Source organism: Strix aluco, chromosome 9 (genome assembly GCF_031877795.1).
Source record: "Strix aluco isolate bStrAlu1 chromosome 9, bStrAlu1.hap1, whole genome shotgun sequence".
Taxonomy (NCBI): Eukaryota; Metazoa; Chordata; class Aves; order Strigiformes; family Strigidae; genus Strix; species Strix aluco.
Window position 1 is genome coordinate 6621476 of NC_133939.1, and position 22585 is coordinate 6644060.

Below are 22585 nucleotides of genomic sequence, written 5' to 3' on the forward strand. Positions count from 1 at the left end.
GGACCTGAAGCAGGTGAGATCAGAGGAAGCTGCAATGAAACCCCTGAAAATAGATAAAGTGAGTGAGAAGGGGATGAATAACAGGGCAAGGTGAGTGACAGGATGGATGTGGTGACTAACATGGGGTAGAGGAAGATGCATAATGTATAGAGCTGAAAAAACACTAAAAGACAATCCTTGTAAGAGTTAAGAGAGGTGGCTGGAGAGGGGGGGAACAGGGACAAACTTTATATTTTGGTTGTTTCTAGACCATAAGACTCCTTTCTTTCTGACTATACAGAAGTTTTCAAGAAAGTCATGTAGTTTTGGGCTGTCTGGCATATTCTGTCGAGCCCACACATTATAGAACGTGAGTACATGGTTCCTTTAGCTGTCATCTTTAAAAAACTGCGTTTGGTTGCAGAGCAGTGTTATGACACTTCTCTGACTGCTCAACCTCCTCACCTTACAGAATATACCAGTCTTGCAGATGTAGAAAATAGGAAAACTGCTTACAAGTAACAGCTCTATAAAGTTCTTCCAAGCTAGCATGTAATAATGTTACTTTAAGAATCCTCCTTCACAGAATCACAGAATCATCTCGGTTGGAAAGGACCTTGAAGATCATCCAGTCCAACCGTTAACCTAACACTGACAGTTCTCAACTCCACCAGATCCCTCAGCGCTATGTCGACCCGACTCTTAAACACCTCCAGGGATGGGGACTCCACCACTGCCCTGGGCAGCCCATTCCAACACCTAACAACCCGTTCTGTAAAGAAATACTTCCTAATATCTAGTCTAAACTTTCTCTGGCTCAACTTGAGGCCATTCCCTCTTGTCCTATCGCTCATTACTTGGTTAAAGAGACTCATTCCCAGCTCTCTGCAACCTCCTTTCAGGTAGCTGTGGAGGGTGATGAGGTCTCCCCTCAGCCTCCTCTTCTCCAAACTAAACAACCCCAGTTCCCTCAGCCGCTCCTCGTACAACATGTGCTCCAGACCCTTCACCAGCTTCGTTGCCCTTCTCTGGACACGCTTGAGTCATTCAATGTCCTTTTTGTAGTGAGGGGCCCAAAACTGAACACAGTAATCGAGGTGCGGCCTCACCAGTGCCGAGTACAGGGGCAAGATCACTTCCCTGTCCCTGCTGGCCACGTTATTTCTGATGCAAGCCAGGATGCCATTGGCCTTTATTGTCTTCTGATGCAATTAAAGGAGCCATAGGAGGGCTGGGAAGAACAACAAGCTCTGTGGAGTAGGAGAAAAGCTATGAGAGGGTAAAAGACATACATAAGCTGTATATAAGAAATGGGATAGCCATTTTTATATCCTACACAACAGAAATGCGGGGCAGAAATTGGATATGGTCAAGCAGCCTTCCAAAGCCACCTTTTCCTGATACCTCTGTTTTAGCCAGCAGGCCAGAAAAAAAATGCAGCAGAACAACACACCCTGAAGAACAAGTCTTGATGGGCTGTTCTCCAAAAGCCTGACCCATCAACCAAGAAATTAGTAACAATCTAAGATAAACCTCAGAAGCAAACTTGGTAAGTGGCTTTCGAGGTGATCAGCAAGGCAAGGATGGGAAATTGATAGCCCCAACAGTGAATGAACAAGGTGTCCCTCTACTTTACTAGCAAAGCATCCATTAGGGACAGAGGAACGTGAAAAAAACAGGGCATTCAGTCCGTATTGCATAGCTCAAGCTGCCTGCTTACTTTTCACAAAACCTGTTGACATGAAGACTTGCCAGTGGCAAATCAGTGGAACACGTAGAAGCAGGATCCTCTCTAAAGATTATAGATAAAACCAGCTAGAAGTAGGATTGAAAAAAATAACCCCCACCAACACCTTTCTAGGTCACTGTTGCCTACAACTGCACCTGTCCCTCAATCCAAAATTTCAAGAAAGAAGCTGAACTTGATGTTCAACCACTGTAAAGCAGCACAGCTTTACTCTTGTCCTCTAAGGCCCCGATCACACTCCACAGCTCCATGCAAATCTGCCTGACAAGTATGTGCCACACGGAGGTCGGCCAGCCAGCCCCATACTGCTAGGGACAAAGGCTGTTCTGTTCGCCTGCCTATGGAGCGCGCGGGTGTTTAAGCGTGGGAGTAGTGGGGTTAATGCAAGTAACATTTCCTCATTTTGCTGCAAGGAATGGGCGTATGACTGACTTCCCTGGAACAGTGGCTCTCCCAAGGCATGCCAAGGGCACCAAGCAAGGGCTGGCCCCCAGTGCCCCAGAGGGAGGGGGAGTCTTTCCATGAGTCTCTGGAAAAGCAGGGTTTGGCACTTCAGCAGCTTGATTGTTGTCGTTGATCTTTCTTCCCTCTACAGCTCGCACAGTTTTGCTGCTTTCAGAGTGATAATATAAAATTGCAAGGAATATGCCAATGCCTTCACTGCATTAAAGCATAACTGAACCTGCTGCTAACTCTGCCCCCAGTTTAGTGAGTGTAGGCCAAGGGGCCTTGGTCACAGGACAAGGCTGAAGCTGACAGGGAAGATCTTCTGAGGGATTAACAGTGCTCTCTGAAGGGCCAGAAGAGTCAGGAGGGATTTTATTTTTCCACCACAGGGTTCAAACATCTTGTGGGGATTAGGGGAAAAAGAAAACTTTTCAGAGAGGAGCTGCTCTAAATCAGGATTTGGAGAGAGGAGAACAAATCCAAGATATGTTCTGTTATCAAAACCATGCTGAGAGGAACCTGAAGCACAAGTATGGTATAAAACCAGATATATTCACTCCTCTGTCTCTATGCAAACACTTAAACCTGGAATAAACTCTACACTAACCTTTACCCAGCGTTCCTACATCTGTCACATTCCTTCTTTATCCCGTGCTCTCAGCAAATCATTGTACTCCAATATCCACTTTGTTATTGTGCTGTTATCCATCACAGGTGTTTCTTGAACTAGCAAACTGGGGCATGGAAGACCCAAAAACTATTTTTAAAATAAAGACATTGGCAGAGTGAATTGTAACAGCAAGATTCTGCAAAACAGACTTGTCTTTGCACAGCATCAGGCTACCATTTCAAGCACGAATAACTGCAGTTTAATTTATGCTACACTTCTGAAGTAAAATCTTAGAAGGGGTGCAATTATTGCAGTGCTTCTAATGCTCTTCTTCCCATAGAACAGCGGTGGAGAGTTAGGTACCAAACCAAGGATCCCTGAAAGCCAAACAAGGAGCTCCCAAGGATAGCTAGTAAGATACATCAGGGACAGGGGCAAGTTCCTTCTCTGTATCAGACACAGGGCAGGTTTGAAAGCAAGGCTCCCACTTTTCACATGAATGGTAAAATCACTCATCTTCACCTGCTCACAGGTTATCCTTGGCTGTCATTGCACAGAGTCCGATCGAGCAAGCATCTACACTCCACAATTAGGTCCTGCAAGCAACACTGGTTGAAGGATAGCAGATTAGAAAGCCTGTGATTAGGTGCATGTGAGAGCCCTCAGCAGGTAGGGACCATCAGGGCCTCGGAGGGTTAGCGCCTGCCTGCCACAGTAACGCAGGTGCAGCAGAGCAAGGTTTTGAAGATCTCAGTGGTAAACCATGGTAAACAGCCCTCGTGTTAGAAGTGGCAGGCAGGAAGCCAAGACCTTCTGCAAATGTAACCCTTAGCAGATTAAGAGAGCCCTTTAAGGGGATGCCAAATTATTGGTAGTTGGTTGCAGCCTTCAACATAAAGAGAAAACCACCTCTTGTGATTAGCATCAGTAGACACGCCATGTTTTCTTTAAGTGGTGGGGAGCATCAGACAGGTTCTAGGAACCCACGGATACACTGGATAAGATACAAGCAGACTTTGAGATGATTTGGCACAAGTAACTTCAGGAGTTAAAACACTGCTGGATCGTTTTTTTGTGAAGGGGAAAACTATTTGTGGAGCCAAACCCCTCTCTGCACCCCGGTAACTGGGAACACATTTAATGCCAGCAAACAACAGACATTATTAAGATTCCCCTAATACTTGCAGGCTATCATTAACAAGCGCTAACAGAAGCTGTTGGAGCCTTTACAATTTAACAGCTGGCAGGGTTGATGTAAGAACTCCAAAGCCATCATGCTGTCTCCAGTTATTTCCTTTGAGTGATGTATTTAGGTCTGGTTTACAGCCACAGATGAAAGTTTGGGCAGTGCCTTCCCCTCTTCAAACATGCTGGTATGCGTGTGGGGACATATCTGTGCCCACAAAGAGGTGAAACACAGAGGCCACCACTCCTGTTCGGCTTCTTCAGTTTGGCTCCTGGAAGGAGGGGTTCAGTTAGGTTCATTCAGAGACCCAGTCATTGCCTTATACACATGCAGGGCCCCTTCCACTGTAACATCTCAGCACTTTGTTTAGGGGCTAAAACTGTGACAGACCCCCATGGGCTATTCTTGCTCAAGAACTAAGCTAAGCCTGGGGTTTTTTTGTTTGTTCCTAATGAGTATCATATTAATAGGGCTATTTAGAGAAAGCATGGGTCTAGCAAAAAATTATATATTTTATAGAAATGCTTCTGTGTGGATTGAACTACTGCTGGTGGTCTGTGTGTATGCTACAGACCACAGCATACATGGTATGGGAGCTACCTACCCACACCTCACATGTATGTGTGGGAACAAGCATTTGGATTGCCAGGAGCTCACTGCATGACTGCAAGCGTGAAAGCTTATCCCATTTCTCCCACCCTTCTAAAAAATCCCAACACCCATTTGCAAGATAGTCTTTCCCCAGATGAAGATAATCCACAGTGCTGAGTGAGCTACACTGGCTTCCATCACCCTCTCTTCATCTTCAGCCTGCTGGGGGAAGGTCCCTTGCACAGGCAATGTCCAAGTCCTAATGCTGACAAGGACACGAGAAAGTGGCTCAGTGCAGCCACAGCTGCCCATGGTAGAAAGCAGAAATATGGCTCTGGCAGCCCCTGGGACCACTTAGGTCCCAGTCCTGATGTTTGATGAGACATAATTGCTACAGAATATTTGAATATACTGATTTGCTTTAAATCCATTGCAAAAAGCCCTCTGAAACAACCTTAGAAGTTTGCAGACCCCAGAACTATAAAAACTAAATCCATCAGGCTGTAAAAGTAGTTACAATTCTGACTCTATACTGTGAACATTCACATCTGAGCTCTACACAGTTACACCAGCACTTGGGACCAGAAACTCAGATCCAGTAAAGATTTATGTCCATTGGGGAACATTATTTCTTGTCCTCGACAGCACTGAGCTTTATCCACTACTCTGCAAATAAACTGTAATTGCTGCTTCTGGACCACAGTTGTCAACCTTAGCTGCAGAAATAGGAAAGACACAAAAGCGTGAATTAAGCCCTCCGGAAAAAAAAAGGGGGATGGGCATTGGGGGGGTGGGAGATATTTGTTAACTGGTTTCTATTTGCTTTAGTATCAGTTGGGAGAGCAATATACTCACGTTAAGACATAAAAGTGGCAATAAATCTCCTCTCCCAGATTACACAGGAATGTTATATATTGTTTCCATATGATCAATAATACTAAATTCTGTTTTCAGTCTGGAAATCTGTTGTCACTATAGCTTTTTCAACCTATTCTGAACTCTTTTAAAAAAAGAGGATGATAACATTTTGCAGCACTATTTTAAATTTTTTCTGTCTTTTGAAATTTGTCCTCATATAGTACACAAGAGAATTCTATTAATTGGAATGTAGATAGATAATGTGAAAAATGCTATGAAGGATATTATTCACATTTAACAAAATTAAAATATGTTGTTCTGATTTCATCTGCATTAACATTTTATGAGTTTGGGGATTTGTTTTCAGTTTTTGTTTGTTTGTCGTTAAAAAAAAACAGTTTACATGTCTGTCTTGTTTAAAATTGGCTGTGCTTGGAGAAGCACTGAGTGAGCCCAGACAACTTCCCAGTGAGTGATCAAAGAGCTTAGTAACAAGAATAATGCTTTAGAGACTCAACAGCCCCAGTCGTACGCTGCTCAGTAAGACAGAGAGAGGACAGCTACAGTATCTGCCGCCTTTGGTATGTGGCAGATGTATTGTTTGTGCCACTTCCTGAACATTTTTCTGTATGAATTACTTTGTTAAGTCAGAAACACATATGTTGGAACCAATTAGCTTAATTGCATCTTGCCAACAAGGACTGGTTAGCACAAACATCTGTAACATGCTACAATATTGTCACTTTAAGACATAAGGCAATGGTGTTACATGTCTTAGATAAAATCCCAGTCTGCTGAAGTCAATGAGTTGTGCATTTCCTTAAGAACCACATACCAAATTCCAAACTTATCAAACACAAAGCCATAAGAGATAAGGAAAACACAGGGAGTCTTGCTGTTATTTTCCAAACATTTAGTACTTTGCTTTCACAAGATGGGGACGGTATTGTTCATCTAGGGTTGCAAGGGGCTAAACACTCCGCATGTTGAACTGCAATAGCAAATAGTATTTCTGAAGCACAGAGCCATATGGACCCTTCGCACAGCAGCACAGAACTATCCCTTTGTACACATCAGATATTTCTAAGCAAACAGGCCTAAGCCTACTTGCCGAGGCCAATTACTTGATAAGCAGTATAGTCTTCCTTGTTATCACCATGATCACTCGAGAGCTGGGCAGGCAGGCTTTTTATATGCTTAATCCCTTATGTTCTTGACTTCAGTCTACATGTAACACATTTCATGAAGCTTGAAGCTATGTCTGTCCTATATGTAATATTTCTGCACTGGAAGGACAGAACCACAATGCATTTGCAGTATAGATTTTTCTCTTGCCACATTTTAGCTAATTATACTGTGGAAGCAAAAAGATACAAGGATAGGGTCTTTATCTGGAACAAACAGAAAGCAAACTCCACTAAGTACAAACTAAACACAAAAATCTCTTTTTCACAAGCATCAAGAAAGCATTTGAAGGAATGTCAAACACATGCCCCAAGAAAATGACTTCCCCTGCCTCTTTTCTCATCCCAAACCCTTATTATTACTTTTTGATTGATTTTTCTTGGCTCTTACACACTCTCATGCTGATCATCTTAGGTGGGCTCTATACAATCTTCCCAGATTTCTTTTATCCTTCAAGTCTTCTTGCCAATAAATTATTCTAGTTTTATGAAAGGGTTGGGTGTTTTTTTATTTCATAACCATTTTCTCTTGATCCAAAATGAACTAAAACTCAGTGGTTGGGTGTTTTGTTTTTTAATGCAACACTTGGTCTGCCAAATGCCTTAAAAATGTATTTCAACCTTCTCTGTTTATTTGAAAGCTGCTTCTTCCAAGGCGGCTAAGAATAATGCTGTTACCATAGTTTCCTTATCCATGACCAACAAAATGCAATTTGGAATATAATAAAACAAAGACAAGACTACTCACAAAATGTGACTAAATGGTTGGACATTGATATCTTCACCCTACATCACTCCGAACTATACTATGGAAAATACCAAGACTAATCAATATCCAGCTTTTGGTCCAGGAGGGAAGATGAAAATAAGCCTGTCCAATTGCCAGCTATTTGAGATATTTCAATTCCAACACTTAAGATGTCTGTTCATGTAAAATCCGTACCTCACAGATTTAGTGTTTCACCTCAGACATTTTGTATTTTATTGTAGTCTTTTGTTCCAGGAAGTGATTGTGTAGGAAAGCACTTTTCTAAGGCTCAGTGAAGCTAAGTGATGGATTAATTACCCACAGGAACCAGTTGACAAAGTAAATAATGTACTGCCTGTTCTTACAGTTTTGTTGGCCCCTGAACAGGCAAGCTTCTAGGGAAAGCGCCAAAAATAATCTTTTTTCTTCCAGTCAACTGGCCAACAAAACCCCACATAAGCTTCAAAGACTATATGAATTACACCTGCTTTGGACACATTCATTTGCTTTTCTGATTAGAAGTTAAATGATGGAATTTTACTCTAATAAAATGAATTTTTAAGAAAATAAAGAAAAACAATTGTTCTCAATAATAGTGATGAAAGAGAAAACCACAACATGCATGATGGATATACAGACCCACTGCCAAGTTAATTTTTTTCCTGATTTTAAAGAGTTGTAAAGATTTCCTTTTAAAAAAAAATATTTTGCCTTTTCCTTTAAAAACAGGAAACAAAAATCCAGAGGATGTTCTGTCTGATGAGACACACTAAGAAGACTTACCAAGACAAACACCTGAACAGGAGGGAAGCAGAATCCTCCCATTACACTCTCAGTGCACACTGTGGGACTGACTCCTGTGGTGCCTGGGACTGTCTCACAAACATACCAGATAAATGTGGGAGAATGCAACTCAAGATTTTCTGGTGTTCTACTAATGTTTGCTTGCCAGTGACAACAGCCCAAAACAGCTGAGGTTAAATCAAAAAGCTCTGGCCATGGTTTGATAACCCCCAGATGCAAACAATAGTTGAAGAAAATATAGCAAGTCTCTTTCTTACCCAAGGCACCCAGGGCTGTAGTCAGGGATTCTGAACACTAGGAGCAGGAAAACTGCTAGAAAACCATTTGCTACTGTTGTTTTTGCTGTTATCCTCACTGTGCAGCTTTCTGGAGCTTTTGCAGACCCCAGAAGCACCATCACTGTCCATATCAAACGTACAAGCACAGAGCCTCAGTCAACATAGCTTCAGTTATAGCTTAGCCTCAAGAAAGTATAACACATTTTTTATCCTTGCCTTCTCATCTTGTGAAGGTCATGTAAAGGTAACAGAGTATAGGGAAGAGAGGAAGAAGGTGTAAGCGTGCAAGACATAACTCATATGGTGAACATGCTCCACTGTTCCAATGAAAAAGCTTATTAGTTCACCCCACCAGAAAAGCATTCTGTGTGTAACAGGATGCCAGTTCTAATGCATTAGACAAAACCATTGTATTTTTGCAGAAAAAACATCTTAAATCCTGTTAATAGGTTGCTCATTGCATCAGTTAAAGTAAGTAGTACATTTTTAAATTGCTGATCTCAAGTTAATCAGCGTCAGCACTATAAAAGAAAACGGCTAAAAGCACTGACTAAAAAGGCATGTCTTCCACATCCCTGGAGTGAATTTACTGTGGAACAGGAAGAAGCAGTGAAGACCAAACCTACATTAAACTTTGCACCCTTCTCACCTACCAATACATTAGTATGTAGACCAGCGGGTTTTTTCAACATTTCCTTTATGCTTTCAGTAGACCACATTTTGAGTCTCACACCAGACCTGACCAGGCTGCTTGATAATAGTTTTAAACTTCCCATCCAAAAACATCTAAGAGGAGAGCTCAGGACCTGTGGCTCTGCATTACCTTACATCGTTGTCCTCTACTGTTAGGGACAGCACCCTGATGGAAGGCATAGACCCTGTCATTACCCAGTTCTGCCATTATCAATTTGGTTGTTGACCTCTCTTATGGTTCACAAGAAGAACCAGCATCCTTCCTTATCCTGCCTGTCAGAAACCAATCAGCACAATACCTCATTGATGGCAAGCTGCTCTCCGCCTCCCCCAGGGTGGCCGTAGCGGTGGCTGGAGCTCCTGAAGTCCTCATACAGGTCCTCCTCACTTCCCACATCGTCTGTTAGAGCTGTCTTATCCAGTGACCCATCAGCGATCACTGCAACAACAAGAAAAACAAATTGGTATAGACCACAAGATCCTCAGCAGCACTGCATCAATTATATGAGTTTGGCTGGGGTGAGGGACACTGTAACACAGCACGAAAGAAAAAAAGACCGGGAAACTACACAGGCAATTTCAGGGCATGCCCATTTTTCAGAGAATTTTTTTCCATTTGTGTTTTGTTACTGTATATGATTGTGTCTTTTTCTAGATGGGAAAGTATGATTTATAAAAATTCAACAACTGCTGCATGTTGCAAAGAAGAGATCAAGTGAGAATAAGAAGACAGGCTCTGAAAAAAGGTGCAGAGCAAAGATGATGCAAACATGATTTCACTATGGCATTGCCGTGTTGACAGGAAACTATGGAACAAGCTCATGTCTGCCAATTCATACCTTGATGATTATGGTTTACCAAATCCTATCAGACCAAGGAAACAGCCTTCGGGAAAAACATTCACCTTCCTCTTTGTCCACACAGTTATTTAACTTGAGAACCCATTTTGTTGCCTAAAGGGTGGTTTGCCACAAAAGTATCCATTATTACCACAGGAGGGCCATTCTGCTGAGCACAGCCCCAAATAAGCTACAGATAATGGAGGGTTAGCAGTCTGTAGCTAGAACAAGCATTGAAGTCTCAAGATATAAGCATAAGCCTGAGAGAAAGAAAAATATGGCATTGATACTTCTTGCACAGAAGAAAATGACACTTCATCTGTTTCACAGGCAGGAACCTTTTCCTAAGCTCTCCTCAAGGTATTAGCAAATACCCTTCAGTGGCATGTTGACCAATCAATCATTCATCCCATACCTGTTTAGGCTATTGAGCATAAACTTTCTGTTCTCAAAATCTGTGAAAAGTGACAATGATTCAAGAAAACACTTGTGGACATTCATCTGGATTAGCAACTGCTAGGACAACAGTTTCCATGACAAAGAGGCGGGCTTCACAAAGATTTCTGCGCATGAAGTAAGTAGCTAACACAAACACAATGCAGAGAACAGCTGATATAACTAGTAATTTTAGTTTAACAGACTTGACATGCATACAGTAGTAGAACTGAATGAAGTGAAAGCACAGATATTGCTATCAGCACTCCTGGTGACAGTCTTGGCTGTCCAAGTTACATGTGATGTCACACTCAAAATTTTTGCAGAACAGGTGAAAAAACCTTTGAGCTTGGTCTTGTACAGCACCAGTCAGAGACTGGGGACACATAAGCCTGTTCCTGAGCCCTCATTTCACTCTGTAATGCAACTGCATCTGATGAACCTAATTGTGTCAATGGGCCAAAAAAGAGTGCCTAAGGGTTCATTAGCTTACTTTTACCTGAAAGCAGAGCTCCCCAGTAATACCAAAAAAAAAAAAAATAAAAAAAAAAATGCTACCAGAGGTTACAGCAAGACCTGCGAAGATCGTCCTTGTCAATGCTTTCATTACGTGCCATGTTTTGTTAAGGCTGCATCACTTGACTACTTCTAATAACATGGTGAGGTGTAAACTCAGTGTAGCAGCTATCAGTTCAGTGCAGTAACTTGACATCAAAATGAGCTAAATTTGGACTAAATACTTGATCGTTTATGCTCTGAATTCAATAAATACACACAACTTAGCAAAGATATATTCATTGTCTAAATCTGGAAACTCCATTCAATATTGATGGCAGTTCAGGACACGGAGGTGCGTATGAGCTTACGATTAAAGCAGAATTTTTTGTGGAAGTGTGTAACTACCCAACCATTCAACTGTAAGTGACATTTCACAAAAAAAAAAAAAAATCAAGCATTCTCATAGCTTTGCTGTGACACATGGTATCACTATACAGAAGTTCTCTACTGAATACTTGCCAGTAGTATAGTATAAAGTAGTATAAAGCAGTTCTGGGGCTAAGACCTAGGTCATTAATATAAACTCAAAACCAGCTGGAATACCACCAATATTACAGTTTTATTCAGAATTACCACAGTCTGCGCTAAATTTATTTTTTTTTAAAGAGCATTAATGTATCACTTTTTGCTCATACACTGAAAAACATTTGTCTGATAGTAATGAACAACTTTCAGTGTATTAGTACAGCAACAAAAACAAATTAGAAATGTTTGTCAAGAACAAATAAATCATTTAGAAGAAGGGAGTTAGCAGACACTTAATTCAAAACTTTCTTTGCAACCCTCTGATCTCATTCTTTTCCCCTGTTTTATGCATGGCTTCATTGCTTTTGCCTTATGCATTTTCTGCTATTTTCACTGCTAAAAGTAATTTTCAGCTTCAAAAATGTTCATTGACATCCTTAAAGCTTTTGTTTTCCCACCAATTTTCCTATTTGTTCTCCGATCTGTGCTTAGATGAAAAAGCAAAAGCTCCAGGGAGATATTTATCTGCATTACTTAAAATGCTCTATACCTCTGCTAAGTGCCTTGAAAGCCGTGTTTGCTTTTACTAGAGATCTGTTTTTCTTCTCTGATCTTACCAAGCTCATCAATTTTCTGCAGTCTCAAAACCTGCTACTGCATTCTAGATTAGTTTTCCTGGCAGAAAAGTCCTCACAGACATATTTCACCAAAAAAACCACAGTTCACAGTCATATGAAAGTTCTCAATCCTTGAGGAAGAATGGCCCATGATAACCATTATACATTTGCCCAAACTAATGTTCCAGGGAAGAATAAAACTAATGAAAAATAAGAACTTGCTCTGAAGCAGCTTACGTGGGAGACATGATTACAAGTAAATAAATAAAACAGTGGTCTGGAACGGTGACCCAATGCACTAGAAATCCATCAAGGAAGTGGGAGAATGAAGGCTTTTCATGTAGGTGGTGACTCAACATGCACAGAACTAGGTCAAATAGAAAAGAAGCAAGCAAAAATCTTTAAAGACAAGTTAGCAGAGATTGCTAAAACAGTCTATCAGCTTCCTCAAGAGTACAGTACTAGTCAGACAGGCAACTATTAAGCTGCAGAGTAGCTGACTTGGATGCCTCATTCCTGTCCCCCCCCCCAAATGCTCATTGCTATTTAACACTGAAATCCACTGGTATGGTCAGCTGGCCTCTCCATGCCTCTCTGAAGCCACGGATCTGACCCATCCCTGGCAATCAGGCAACACCAAAGAACAATGTGCTGTCAAAAAATAACACCAAGCATCCAGCCATCTCAAGCAAATTTCTTCATATTTTATATGGCTGTCCTGATAAATTTTACTAAATATGGCAACAAATCCCATTCATAGGAACACAGAGAGGGGGGGTTTTCACCAACATTTAGTACTACAATCTTCTGTGTAAGTATTTAAACTCTGCTTTATACTGTTGTTAGTCCAAGCCCAAGCTCAGGACTTATGTCATTGAAGTACAAAAGCAGATGGATAATTCTAGCCATAGTACCTCATGAAAGAATGCTGCACAAACCCTTTTTTATGCATCTGCACAGAGAATACAATGTCAAGAGCCTGACTCCATGAAGAAAATCTTGAGGATATGAAGCAGCAAAAGTCATACAAAGAATGCACTGAAAACAGTGACTGGCCCAGGTGGTCTGCATTCAAGTGCCTGGGCAGACAGCACTGAGACAGGCTACATTCAAAGACAGTCATAAAAACAAAAGGAAATAATTCTATCAAATAAAGCTTGATCAAAATGGTCCAGAGGAAGAAGGTCCGTGGGTTCACCCTTAGACCTTCCTAAGGGCTGTGGGATGCAGGCATAAGCAGTCAGCACTGGGAAGGGTCCTGGCTGGGCTCTGCTTGTGCCCCCACCTTGCTGAAGGAAAGCATGTGAAAGGTTGACACCAAGCAGCCTTGAGAGGAACCTCCCTACACAGTTAGAGAGCTCTCCATCTCATCAGAAAGGCATTGGAGCTGTTATCAGCTCTGTGGTTTCACACAGAAGAGCACTCTGTGCCCGCAGTGAGAGACAAGCCATGCAATGGCCGCAGTATAAACCACAGCTGTATGGCTCATAGTCACCCCAGCTAGTGGCCTCCAGCTGCAGCCTGATTATAGGTAAGTTTGGATAATCTGAAATGCATATAGTGCCTATATGGTAGGATGTTTACTCTTGGGAGCCACAATCAAACCTGTCTGACACTGGAGAACAAAACAGTTGGGCTACACTGGGACAGCCTCAATCTTACTAACCAACAGAAGATGGTGGGGAGGGAAAAATGAGAGAAGCCTTGTGTTGTTAATCTAACTGGTGGGAAACCAAAACAAGTTGGAATTAGACCATCTACTGAAGGTCACAGACTGAAAACCATAGCCCAGAGTTCAGTTAGGACTAGTGTCACCTAGCACAGGTGACGCTGTTCACCATGTCTGAGCTCCTCTCCTCTCAAAGGATGGACCTGCTTCATACATTCCAAGTGCCAGGAATTAATGAACAGAAGTTGTTGTTGGCCAAAAAAAAAAAAAAAAAAAGTATATATTACCACCACTACCAAAAACATCCCACCTTCTCATGGGAGAAACACAGAATAAATTTCTAGAATAGTTTCCTCAGAGCAGCTGGGCACTGCAGCCCCAAATCTAGCACAGCCTCTTAACAGAGATCTCTCAAAGTCACATAGGTTAATGTCTCAGCTGGAATGAACCCCAGTAGCTCCCTGCTGGCAAGGAGCTCCAGCCATGTGCCTGGGTCAGAAGCCTAAACAATGACCCAGGACTGAAGGAAAATGTGCTAGAGGCAGCTTCCCCAAAATGTTGGTTATCTGTTTTCACTTGACTTACAGCCTATGGCTTTTAGGGGTAAGGCTGGGACAGGAATTCATGATGATTACAGACAGCTTTGAAAGCCAAGACCATCCATAGTTTATTAAAAGCACATTATATTAATGACAAAGGGAACCATTTTTGTGTATTTGGAGTATCTCTTTCAAGTGTGCTTTTTCAGTACCACATCCACACATTTAATTTGTCTCTGTAGCATTTACATTTAAAATAATTCACCGAAATAACAGTAAGAGCCTGATTTACACTCACAGAGCAAATTAATTCAGAGCTAACAACATCATTCCCTCTGCCTCACTGAGCAGAGATTGCTGTGGTTGTGTGCAGTGTCCACAGGAAAGTGCATTGCAGCTGGTGAAGGGAGTAATTCAAGAGATTTAAGATGATAAACAAAAGGGGTGTGTGGGGTGGGGAAACCAAACCCAGATGACATTGCCCAGGTGAAGAGAGCCCCTCCACCCTCCTCTTCGCCCATTCTGAACTGCTAAACCCCCATCTCCCTTAGAAATAGCTGCCACAGTAGTGCTGCAGCCTCCATCAGTCCTGTTCTGAATGATGTGCCTCATTTATCAGCTGCCTGATATACAGAGGTCCCTATGCAGCTGCCACAGTAAAATCCATCAGAGTGATGTCATCCCACTTCTGCCCCAGCAGTGCAATTCTCCAGCTCTTTACTGTGCTGATGGACCCTCTCACATCATTCTGCTTATGGTTGTGGGCCAGTTTAACAGGAAGAGGGAAGCCTGGCAGGGAATTAGCAACAAGGGAACAATGACCAGTTAGTATGAGCTTCATGAGAGGGGAAAAAAACCAAAACCAAAAAACCTCCCAAAAAACAACCAAGGACATGGGCCTGCAATGCCAAGCCTTAGAGGACTAGGGTCCTCATGGTGACATTTCTGAGCAGGTAATGAAACTGTGTTCAGTGAATCTTTGAGGGGAAAAAAAGAACACAGAATGGGGAGGAGAAGCAGAAAATATTTAAGTGGAGAAAGCAAGCTTCATCGCCTCCATTTTAAAGAAACTATGTAAGAAAAGGATTGAACATAACAAAATTAAATTAACATTTTGGTCTAATGCCACAAATGGAATTGCTGTTGTGAATGAAACCAGTTCCTAATTAGCTGAGGCAAAGAGCAAATCCGTGCTTGAAAACAAAAAGGACACAGTTCTCGAATGGAAAGCTGAGCGCAGGTCCTCTGTGGGTCTGCTGGGCACATCACCCAGGGTAACATTCATCAACAATAATGCACTGAGCCACCCACTCAGGTTTCGAGAGTTTTTAAATCCCAATTAGAATCTAAATGACTTGCAGGGAGGCTTAAGGGAGTTTGCTACCCAAGAGAGCTGAGGAGATAATTATGGGGAAGGGAGATGAGGATTATGAATGGCTCTGCAGCTCCGACTCCCACGTTACCTCTTGCTATGCACTTGCAGCTTGGTCCGCTTTGCCTTGGCAGACATGCAGCAGAGAGCTGCCCCCAGTCCCTTCCTTGTTTGTTGAGTGATGTTACAAGTAGAAGAGAGGGAGCAGTTTAACTAGATTTGAAGAAGAGTGGAAACGGTGGGAAAAACAGATAGGAAATCACATAGATTTACTTTCTTGATCCAAAGCCCCATCCTCTGTTGAAAAGCCCTTCTGTCGTGCTGCATACAAACTATTAATTCACTGGCTATGTTCCCATCACAGCTACTGACTTGGAAAAAAGCAGGCATGTCCTTCTAACTCTACGTATTTGTTGTTTATTTGCTCAGGTCTGATTACTCATCCATACCAACCGGTTTGCTCTCATTTTTCAGATGAATGTCTTTGGAAATGCTATTTACTTTATGTCTGGACAACGTTGAATGTGATGGGGCCAATTCTAGTTCAGTCCTTTAAGCCCTATCACAATCTAAACATTAAATCAATTGTAGCAATCAAAACTAGCAGACAAATCCCTTCTAGCATCCAGGCACATGCTTTACCGTACCCTCGGTAGGATGTGCTGGTTGGAATATCTGGCATGTCGTTTACTGCCCCAACAACAAGTCTTATTCATTGATGTAGCTGCTATTTAAAGGAGTTGGAGGGGGTGGTGGTAGATGAAACCATCCATCATAATTTTTTGAAAGCTTCCTCTGTGAAAGACTAAAATGGTTGCGCTTGTTTCTAACAAGTAACAAACACTGACATTCCAAACTCATGCTGGATTTTTACCTGTCTAAATCTGCTGCATAGCCCTGTGGCTGCTATGCCTTGAAGTAAAAATCAAATCCAGACCAAATGCCCCTCCCTTGAAGTGAGAAACAATGACAGTGAAGCTGCCTCTTCATCAGACAACTGCCTCCCAAAATGCTGACGGGCTGATGGTTGGGAAACCACATATCTGACCCTGTCTAGAGCATGATCAGAGACAATTCAGATCAGCAGTAACCTCAGATGAGCTTTCAGTTCACCTGCAAAGATGAAAATACCATGTCCGTGTCTCCACATCCACCCATTCTTACCCAAAAGTGTAACAACAACTGAGGAAATTCAAGCAAATGCACCGGGAAGTCAGAACAATAGTTATTTACAGCAGGCAACACCTACTTCAGCAAACATAGGAGGTAAAAGTAACATCAAAGAGTGTTAGTGCAGCTGACAAGCCTGACAAACATGAATTTGAAAGGGCTTTGTCAATAAGATTTCAGGCTTTTTTTTATTTTTAGGAGTGCATCTGCTCCAGCTTTTCAAAACCTCATAGGCACATCCCACAAGTTGGAAGATCAGCAATCTGGCACAAAAAGACAAACCATTTTCTTAAAAGATTATTCCCACAGATTCCCCTGTATGATCTCAACACCTGCCACTACTTCAGTGCATGGTTACATGTGGCATCACTCCTAAAGGTCACCTTTGGGCTTCTCTCATCTTTTGCTTGCACAACTACATGAAACTTGGCTGCGGGAACATGCAAACAAAGGAGCCACACTATCTTACTGCTACTGAGTCTTACTGCTCTGCCATTTAAGTTAATCTGAACCAGATCCCTGGTTCATACTCAAATATACACAAACTCTGTGTTTTAATTTTTTTCCTGCTCCAGAAAGCAAACAAAAAAGCCTCAAACAATTTGGACATAACCAATGCTTCTAGTCATCACCAGTCCTCAAATGAAGAGCTTGAATAGAAAATGTTCCCCCATATTCTCTCAGGAATTGTTATTCCACCTACCTCTGCAGCTACCTTCCAGGGACTTAATTGGAGTTTTCTCAATGCAAGTGCTTGTTATCTCCCAAATCTCACCCTGCCCTTGTCTGTTTTAATTATATTGATTTAGCTGTGATATTTGCTTCACTTCTAAAACAACTTCTTAAGAGCACTCACAGGAGAGTGTTAGAAACCCAAGCTAGCATAGGCTCTCATAGTGCCTCCTTTCTTGTACCTGTTACTTTTTTAAACAAAGGAAAGAATGTAAACATGATGTAGGAAATTCCGGTTGATTTATATTTCCAAAGATTCTGTGCTTTTATTATGTCTTTACATCGAAGTATACCCCCAGAAGACCAGGAGCTTGGAAACTAAGTCTTTGCTAAAGATTTTGTTGCCAAAAAGCATACAGTTTTCTTCAGTCTTAAATCACAGTCTCGAAACATGAAATTCCACTACACACTAAGCTTTCACTACTGGCCTGGAAAAGACCACGCTGTAAAGAATGGTTAAGGTCATTTTTATGAAGAATTGTCACTAGGAAGTAAAACAATTCATATCACAAGTGTCTTTAAAATGTTGCACACAGTCGTCCCAACTTTGCATGGAAATATCAACTTCCTTACACTATTTTCATGATAGTCAAACCTGGAGCAGGGAAAAAAAAAAAAAGACATGGGTCTTTCTTATAATGGAGCAATCTGTATTATAACTTGAACAATTAAAAATGATGAATTGCCTTAATAATAATTAAAAACATTTGACAATACAACCAGCTTTGGTTAAGGCAAAGATATTTAACACCAGAACCTGAAGTGAGGCCTGCAAGCCTATAGCTAGCCACCCAATACGATGAACAACACAGATGCACTGGGTGCATTACTGTTTCCAGCAAAGTCAGCACAAAGAGCCACTGCTTGGCACTTCTGAAAAGCAGGCTGTTTATATAAGTGTCTGAAGATGGATTTAACAGGCTAACTTTGAACATTTAAATTTGAAAAATGTGACCTTTGTTTTTTCCCAGAATTCTGCATAATGCTATAAATCTAGTCTTTATCTTTGTGAAGCTATCCAGGCTGACAAGTGGCTTATATCTATGACCTTGAACCACAGAAGTAATTAAAAATGAATGCCATGAGAAGACTTTCAATTGCTCTTGTGCATTATCAAGTATAAGTCTCAAGGGGCAGCAAGATTGTTTTGTTGACATTATTTTGAATGACCAGTCTTCATGTAACATGCAACAGATCTTCTGGTTTAATACTGGGGCTACAGTCTTTCATTAAAAGTACTGGTAAAACTGCTTTACCTTTAGGAAATCCCTCTGTCCCTATTTGTATTTTAATCTGAGCTCTAAGAAAATCCCCGAGATCAAGCTATCAAATATTTCTGAAGGGAAAACAGGAAATCAAGGATTAATATTATTTAACTACAACTGCTGTGATAGCTAAGGGATCAGGCTCTTTGCAGCATAACTGTTTGAATCACACAACACTACAAAAACAAAGGAGGCAAATTCAGGCTCTGAGATAGTCAGGGTGATTCTTCTTTGGTGTTATTCACAACAGATTTGGGAGATCAGCTCTGAGCAAGCTACAGGAGAGATGCTGAACATGGCCAACTGTAATCCAGTCTTTATATTCTAAGCAAACAAAGACACAAGAGCATCTGCGCTGGAAGACGGGTGCAGAATAGGAGGGTGTAATGTTAGCTCAGTTTAGAGGGACCTCCTGGACAGAGACAAGGTGGAAATTTAAAACTCAAACTCACTCAAACATCGCATATTTACAGTTCTGTGAGCGTAAACTTTGCTGCCAGAGTCGAGGACTGACCGGTTTTAATATCCGGGACTGCTGTGTCACCTGTGTTGAAGACCAGCTCTGCAAGCTGATGGAAGAAGAAGGTTGGAGCACAGAGGTGACCCAGATGAGAGGATGGTGCAGTCTCTTGCCCTCACTGCATGGCTGGGAGTGTGCTTCACATCAGCTCCAAAAACAGTCCACACACCCACCAGCCCTCACTACCTCTCCTCCCCAGGGCCTCCAGACTTCCCCACCAGTGACATATATGAAACTGAGAGACTCTGCACCAAAATAACTTCAAAATCTACATGGAGAGCAACATTCTCATGAACTACATTGAAGAACTCAAGGACAGGCCTTAAGCTTTATACATTTGATACTGTTCCTCCTGTAGTAGGAACAGAGCTGCCCAGCGTGAAGTATTTGTTTCCTGGGAATCTGAGGGTGCAGATATGATATACTATTGCAAACCAAATGTAAAGAATTAAGCTTGAGATACTGAACCTGTTGACTAATGCATCTCAATAAATTTTCAAATATCATAGGAAGAAAAGAAAGGACCACACAACCAATAATTTTAAGTTTACTAGGAAACTGGTGTGAGAAGGTACCTTATTTCAGAGTATTTTCATAACATTCAGCTCCAGGTCCAAATTATAGCTGAACATGTCAGATGCAATCTCACCCTACAGCAAGAAAACTCTTCCAAGGAAAACATTATTCCTCTTGGAATACATCAAGTATTCAATTCAAAAACATTATTAATCATCCCTTTAAAAGCAGAAAGCATTCTGTCAAGGTCACATTTGTCAGGGTACCTTTAATAGTTAAATTAATTACTTAGGATGTTTACTGCGGGCTTCAACAAGGAAATAATAGCAGAATTGGTAAGATCAGCATTTCAACAAATCATGAGCCTGAGATGCTAAGTGTGCATTTTGAACTATGAATTCAAAATGACACGTTACCACTTAGAGATCTTCGGATGCAACACAGAATATTTTGGAAGCTTTGGAGACTGATTTAAAAGTTGAACCCATACCCAGCTGGAGATGGTAAAATTAAGTGGCAAAAGTATATTAACATAGGCAGCAACATAATCTCAATACGTACTAATAAATGAGCATTGCTGATTACCAGTGACCAAAATGAACAAGGTCTTTTAAAAAGGTAAGAGAAGATGAAGGCTTTTCAGAAGTCACATTACCTAAAGCAAGCCTATCCTTCTTTTGGCCACTATATACAGTGTAGAGTCAAATGCAGCTCTACCTAAGGCACATGTCAGAAAAGGGACATTCTTCTAGAGAGATAGCTGAAGCAGTCAAAATAATCTTTGCAAATTTGACGTTAGTGGCATAACTTGCAAAAAATCAAAACAGGCTAAAACAAGGACAGTGACTTCCAGAGCAACTCTGTTCGTGTGTTCTAGGGCACAGCACTGGTCAACAAACCTGCAATTCTTTATCAATTGTTTGAACTTTTAAAACAAACACAATAATCCTTTCCCTTAAAGGCAGATATGTCAAATTTGACCTTTCCTGTGATTAGCTAAAATTTAAAGCATTTAATTCCACAGTGTTACTGTTTCTATTTATGAATTTATTCTTACTTAGATGCCATATACCACCAACGAGAATAAGAAAACGCTTTGTTTCTGAACAGAAACTGTACATTTACTATTTCCCAGCCCTTAGCTTTTCCAAAGCAGCTAAAAAAAAAGTACAAATAACTTGCTCCAGACTCTGGTCCAGACTCCAGGCTCACAAATCCAGAAGCATGTTCTAGTTTTCCAAACATCTCTCCAGCTACACTGTATCCCACTGAGGGGCATGGGAAAAGGAACCTAAACCCCATGCCACCTAGCTTTCAAAAGTGCTCAATGTGTAAAATTACCTTTATCCTCAAATACACTGAAGAAAGTACTTTGATTTACTAGTTACACAATGATTTGGTCCTTCGGTGTCTAACAGTCACTGTTCCTCGAAACTAAAGCAAATGTTAAAGGAATTCTTCCAGTAACTGCTTGTCAATTTAGAAGGGAAATTTAAATTAACTTTATTTTCCAAAGGTCTTATACCTGATGCATGTTCACTTAGGATGACAAATCTAAGTGTCCAGTTTCTCCTTTCCCTGACAGTTTAACCAAGATGATTTCTCCATCTTTGCAGCCCAGTTTTTGCCTATGAGTTTTACTCTCATATATCAACATTTGATCTTTTTAACAAAGCAAATTCTCCAGGCTCAAATCCTTTGGGCTGGTAGTCTTAGTACCCTTATTCTATTTTCAAATGTAGTTCCAAGGAAAACAAAAACAATCCCCCCATATTTACAAAGAGATTATTTTCCCCAAAGAGAAAACTATACAGAGCAGGATTGGATTGAGGTATATTAAAAAAATTATGCAATAAAGGGCTACTTGTAAGTATCTATATATTTTTATTTGGCTGATGACATAGCCTGGATGAAGCGTAAACACAAAATCTGTCAGTTTAGATTATATTTCTGTGAAACCAAGCTGCTGGCTGATTTTCATATTCATCATGAATGGTTCTGTGCAGTAGCATCTTCCTTTAAGCTAAGGCATAGCTGTTGTCTCCGTCTTGTAGATTTAAATAATTATTTTTATTTTCAGCTTTGGTGGTATTCCCCTGCACCAGAAGCCCAACTTCATCATTTCTGAGTGACAGACTATGCAATGCAGGATTATTACATCAAAGGACAACATCGAAGTATCAATCAATAAAAGTCCCCCAGGAGACTACTGTCAAAAGATATAAATTTCTTCCTCCAACATGAAAAAAACCCCCAACAACCCCTCTAAAACAAATTCTCAGAAGATGTCTGTCCAGGCCATCTATCTTTGCTTTGACAGTGACCAGTGCTCTCAGCACCAAAAACATTTGTTTTATTTGACAAGAATGGAGTGTGTAAAGAGTGAACTGGAAAGACCAACAGGAGGAAAAGACCAGCAGGGCAAGGCACATATTGCATGTCATACTGCCGTGCACACCATGGCAGGTCTGAAGTGGCTCTCCTTAACACTCACTTAACTTCTCGGGATTTTTCCCCAGAAGCAATCATGGGAGATACTGGTCTACCATCTCTCAGTTTCTGTAAAATCCAGAGTTCAGGGACAGAAGAGAATAGTAAGAGTATTGCTAATATATTCTAAAGGAGCTTTAAAAGAGGATTATTCTAGTGATTAAAATCAGTGAGTGAGGCACATAGCACGTACTGGGGATCACGGAAGTTTAGCATGCTGTAAAATTCATGAAAAAATTTAGGATGCATTTTAAGTCCACAAGGCCATGTGGG

At 41.2% G+C, this 22585-nt stretch overlaps 1 protein-coding gene across 1 annotated transcript in view; it reads right to left on the reverse strand.

Moving 5' to 3' along the window:
- The window catches only part of ARHGEF4 (Rho guanine nucleotide exchange factor 4), a 222444-nt gene that overhangs the window by 45701 nt on the left and 154158 nt on the right, over positions 1–22585 (reverse strand). The window contains exon 6 of the mRNA XM_074833593.1: positions 9425–9564. Coding sequence (XP_074689694.1) covers positions 9425–9564 — 140 coding nt within the window. The remainder of the gene's footprint in view (positions 1–9424; positions 9565–22585) is intronic.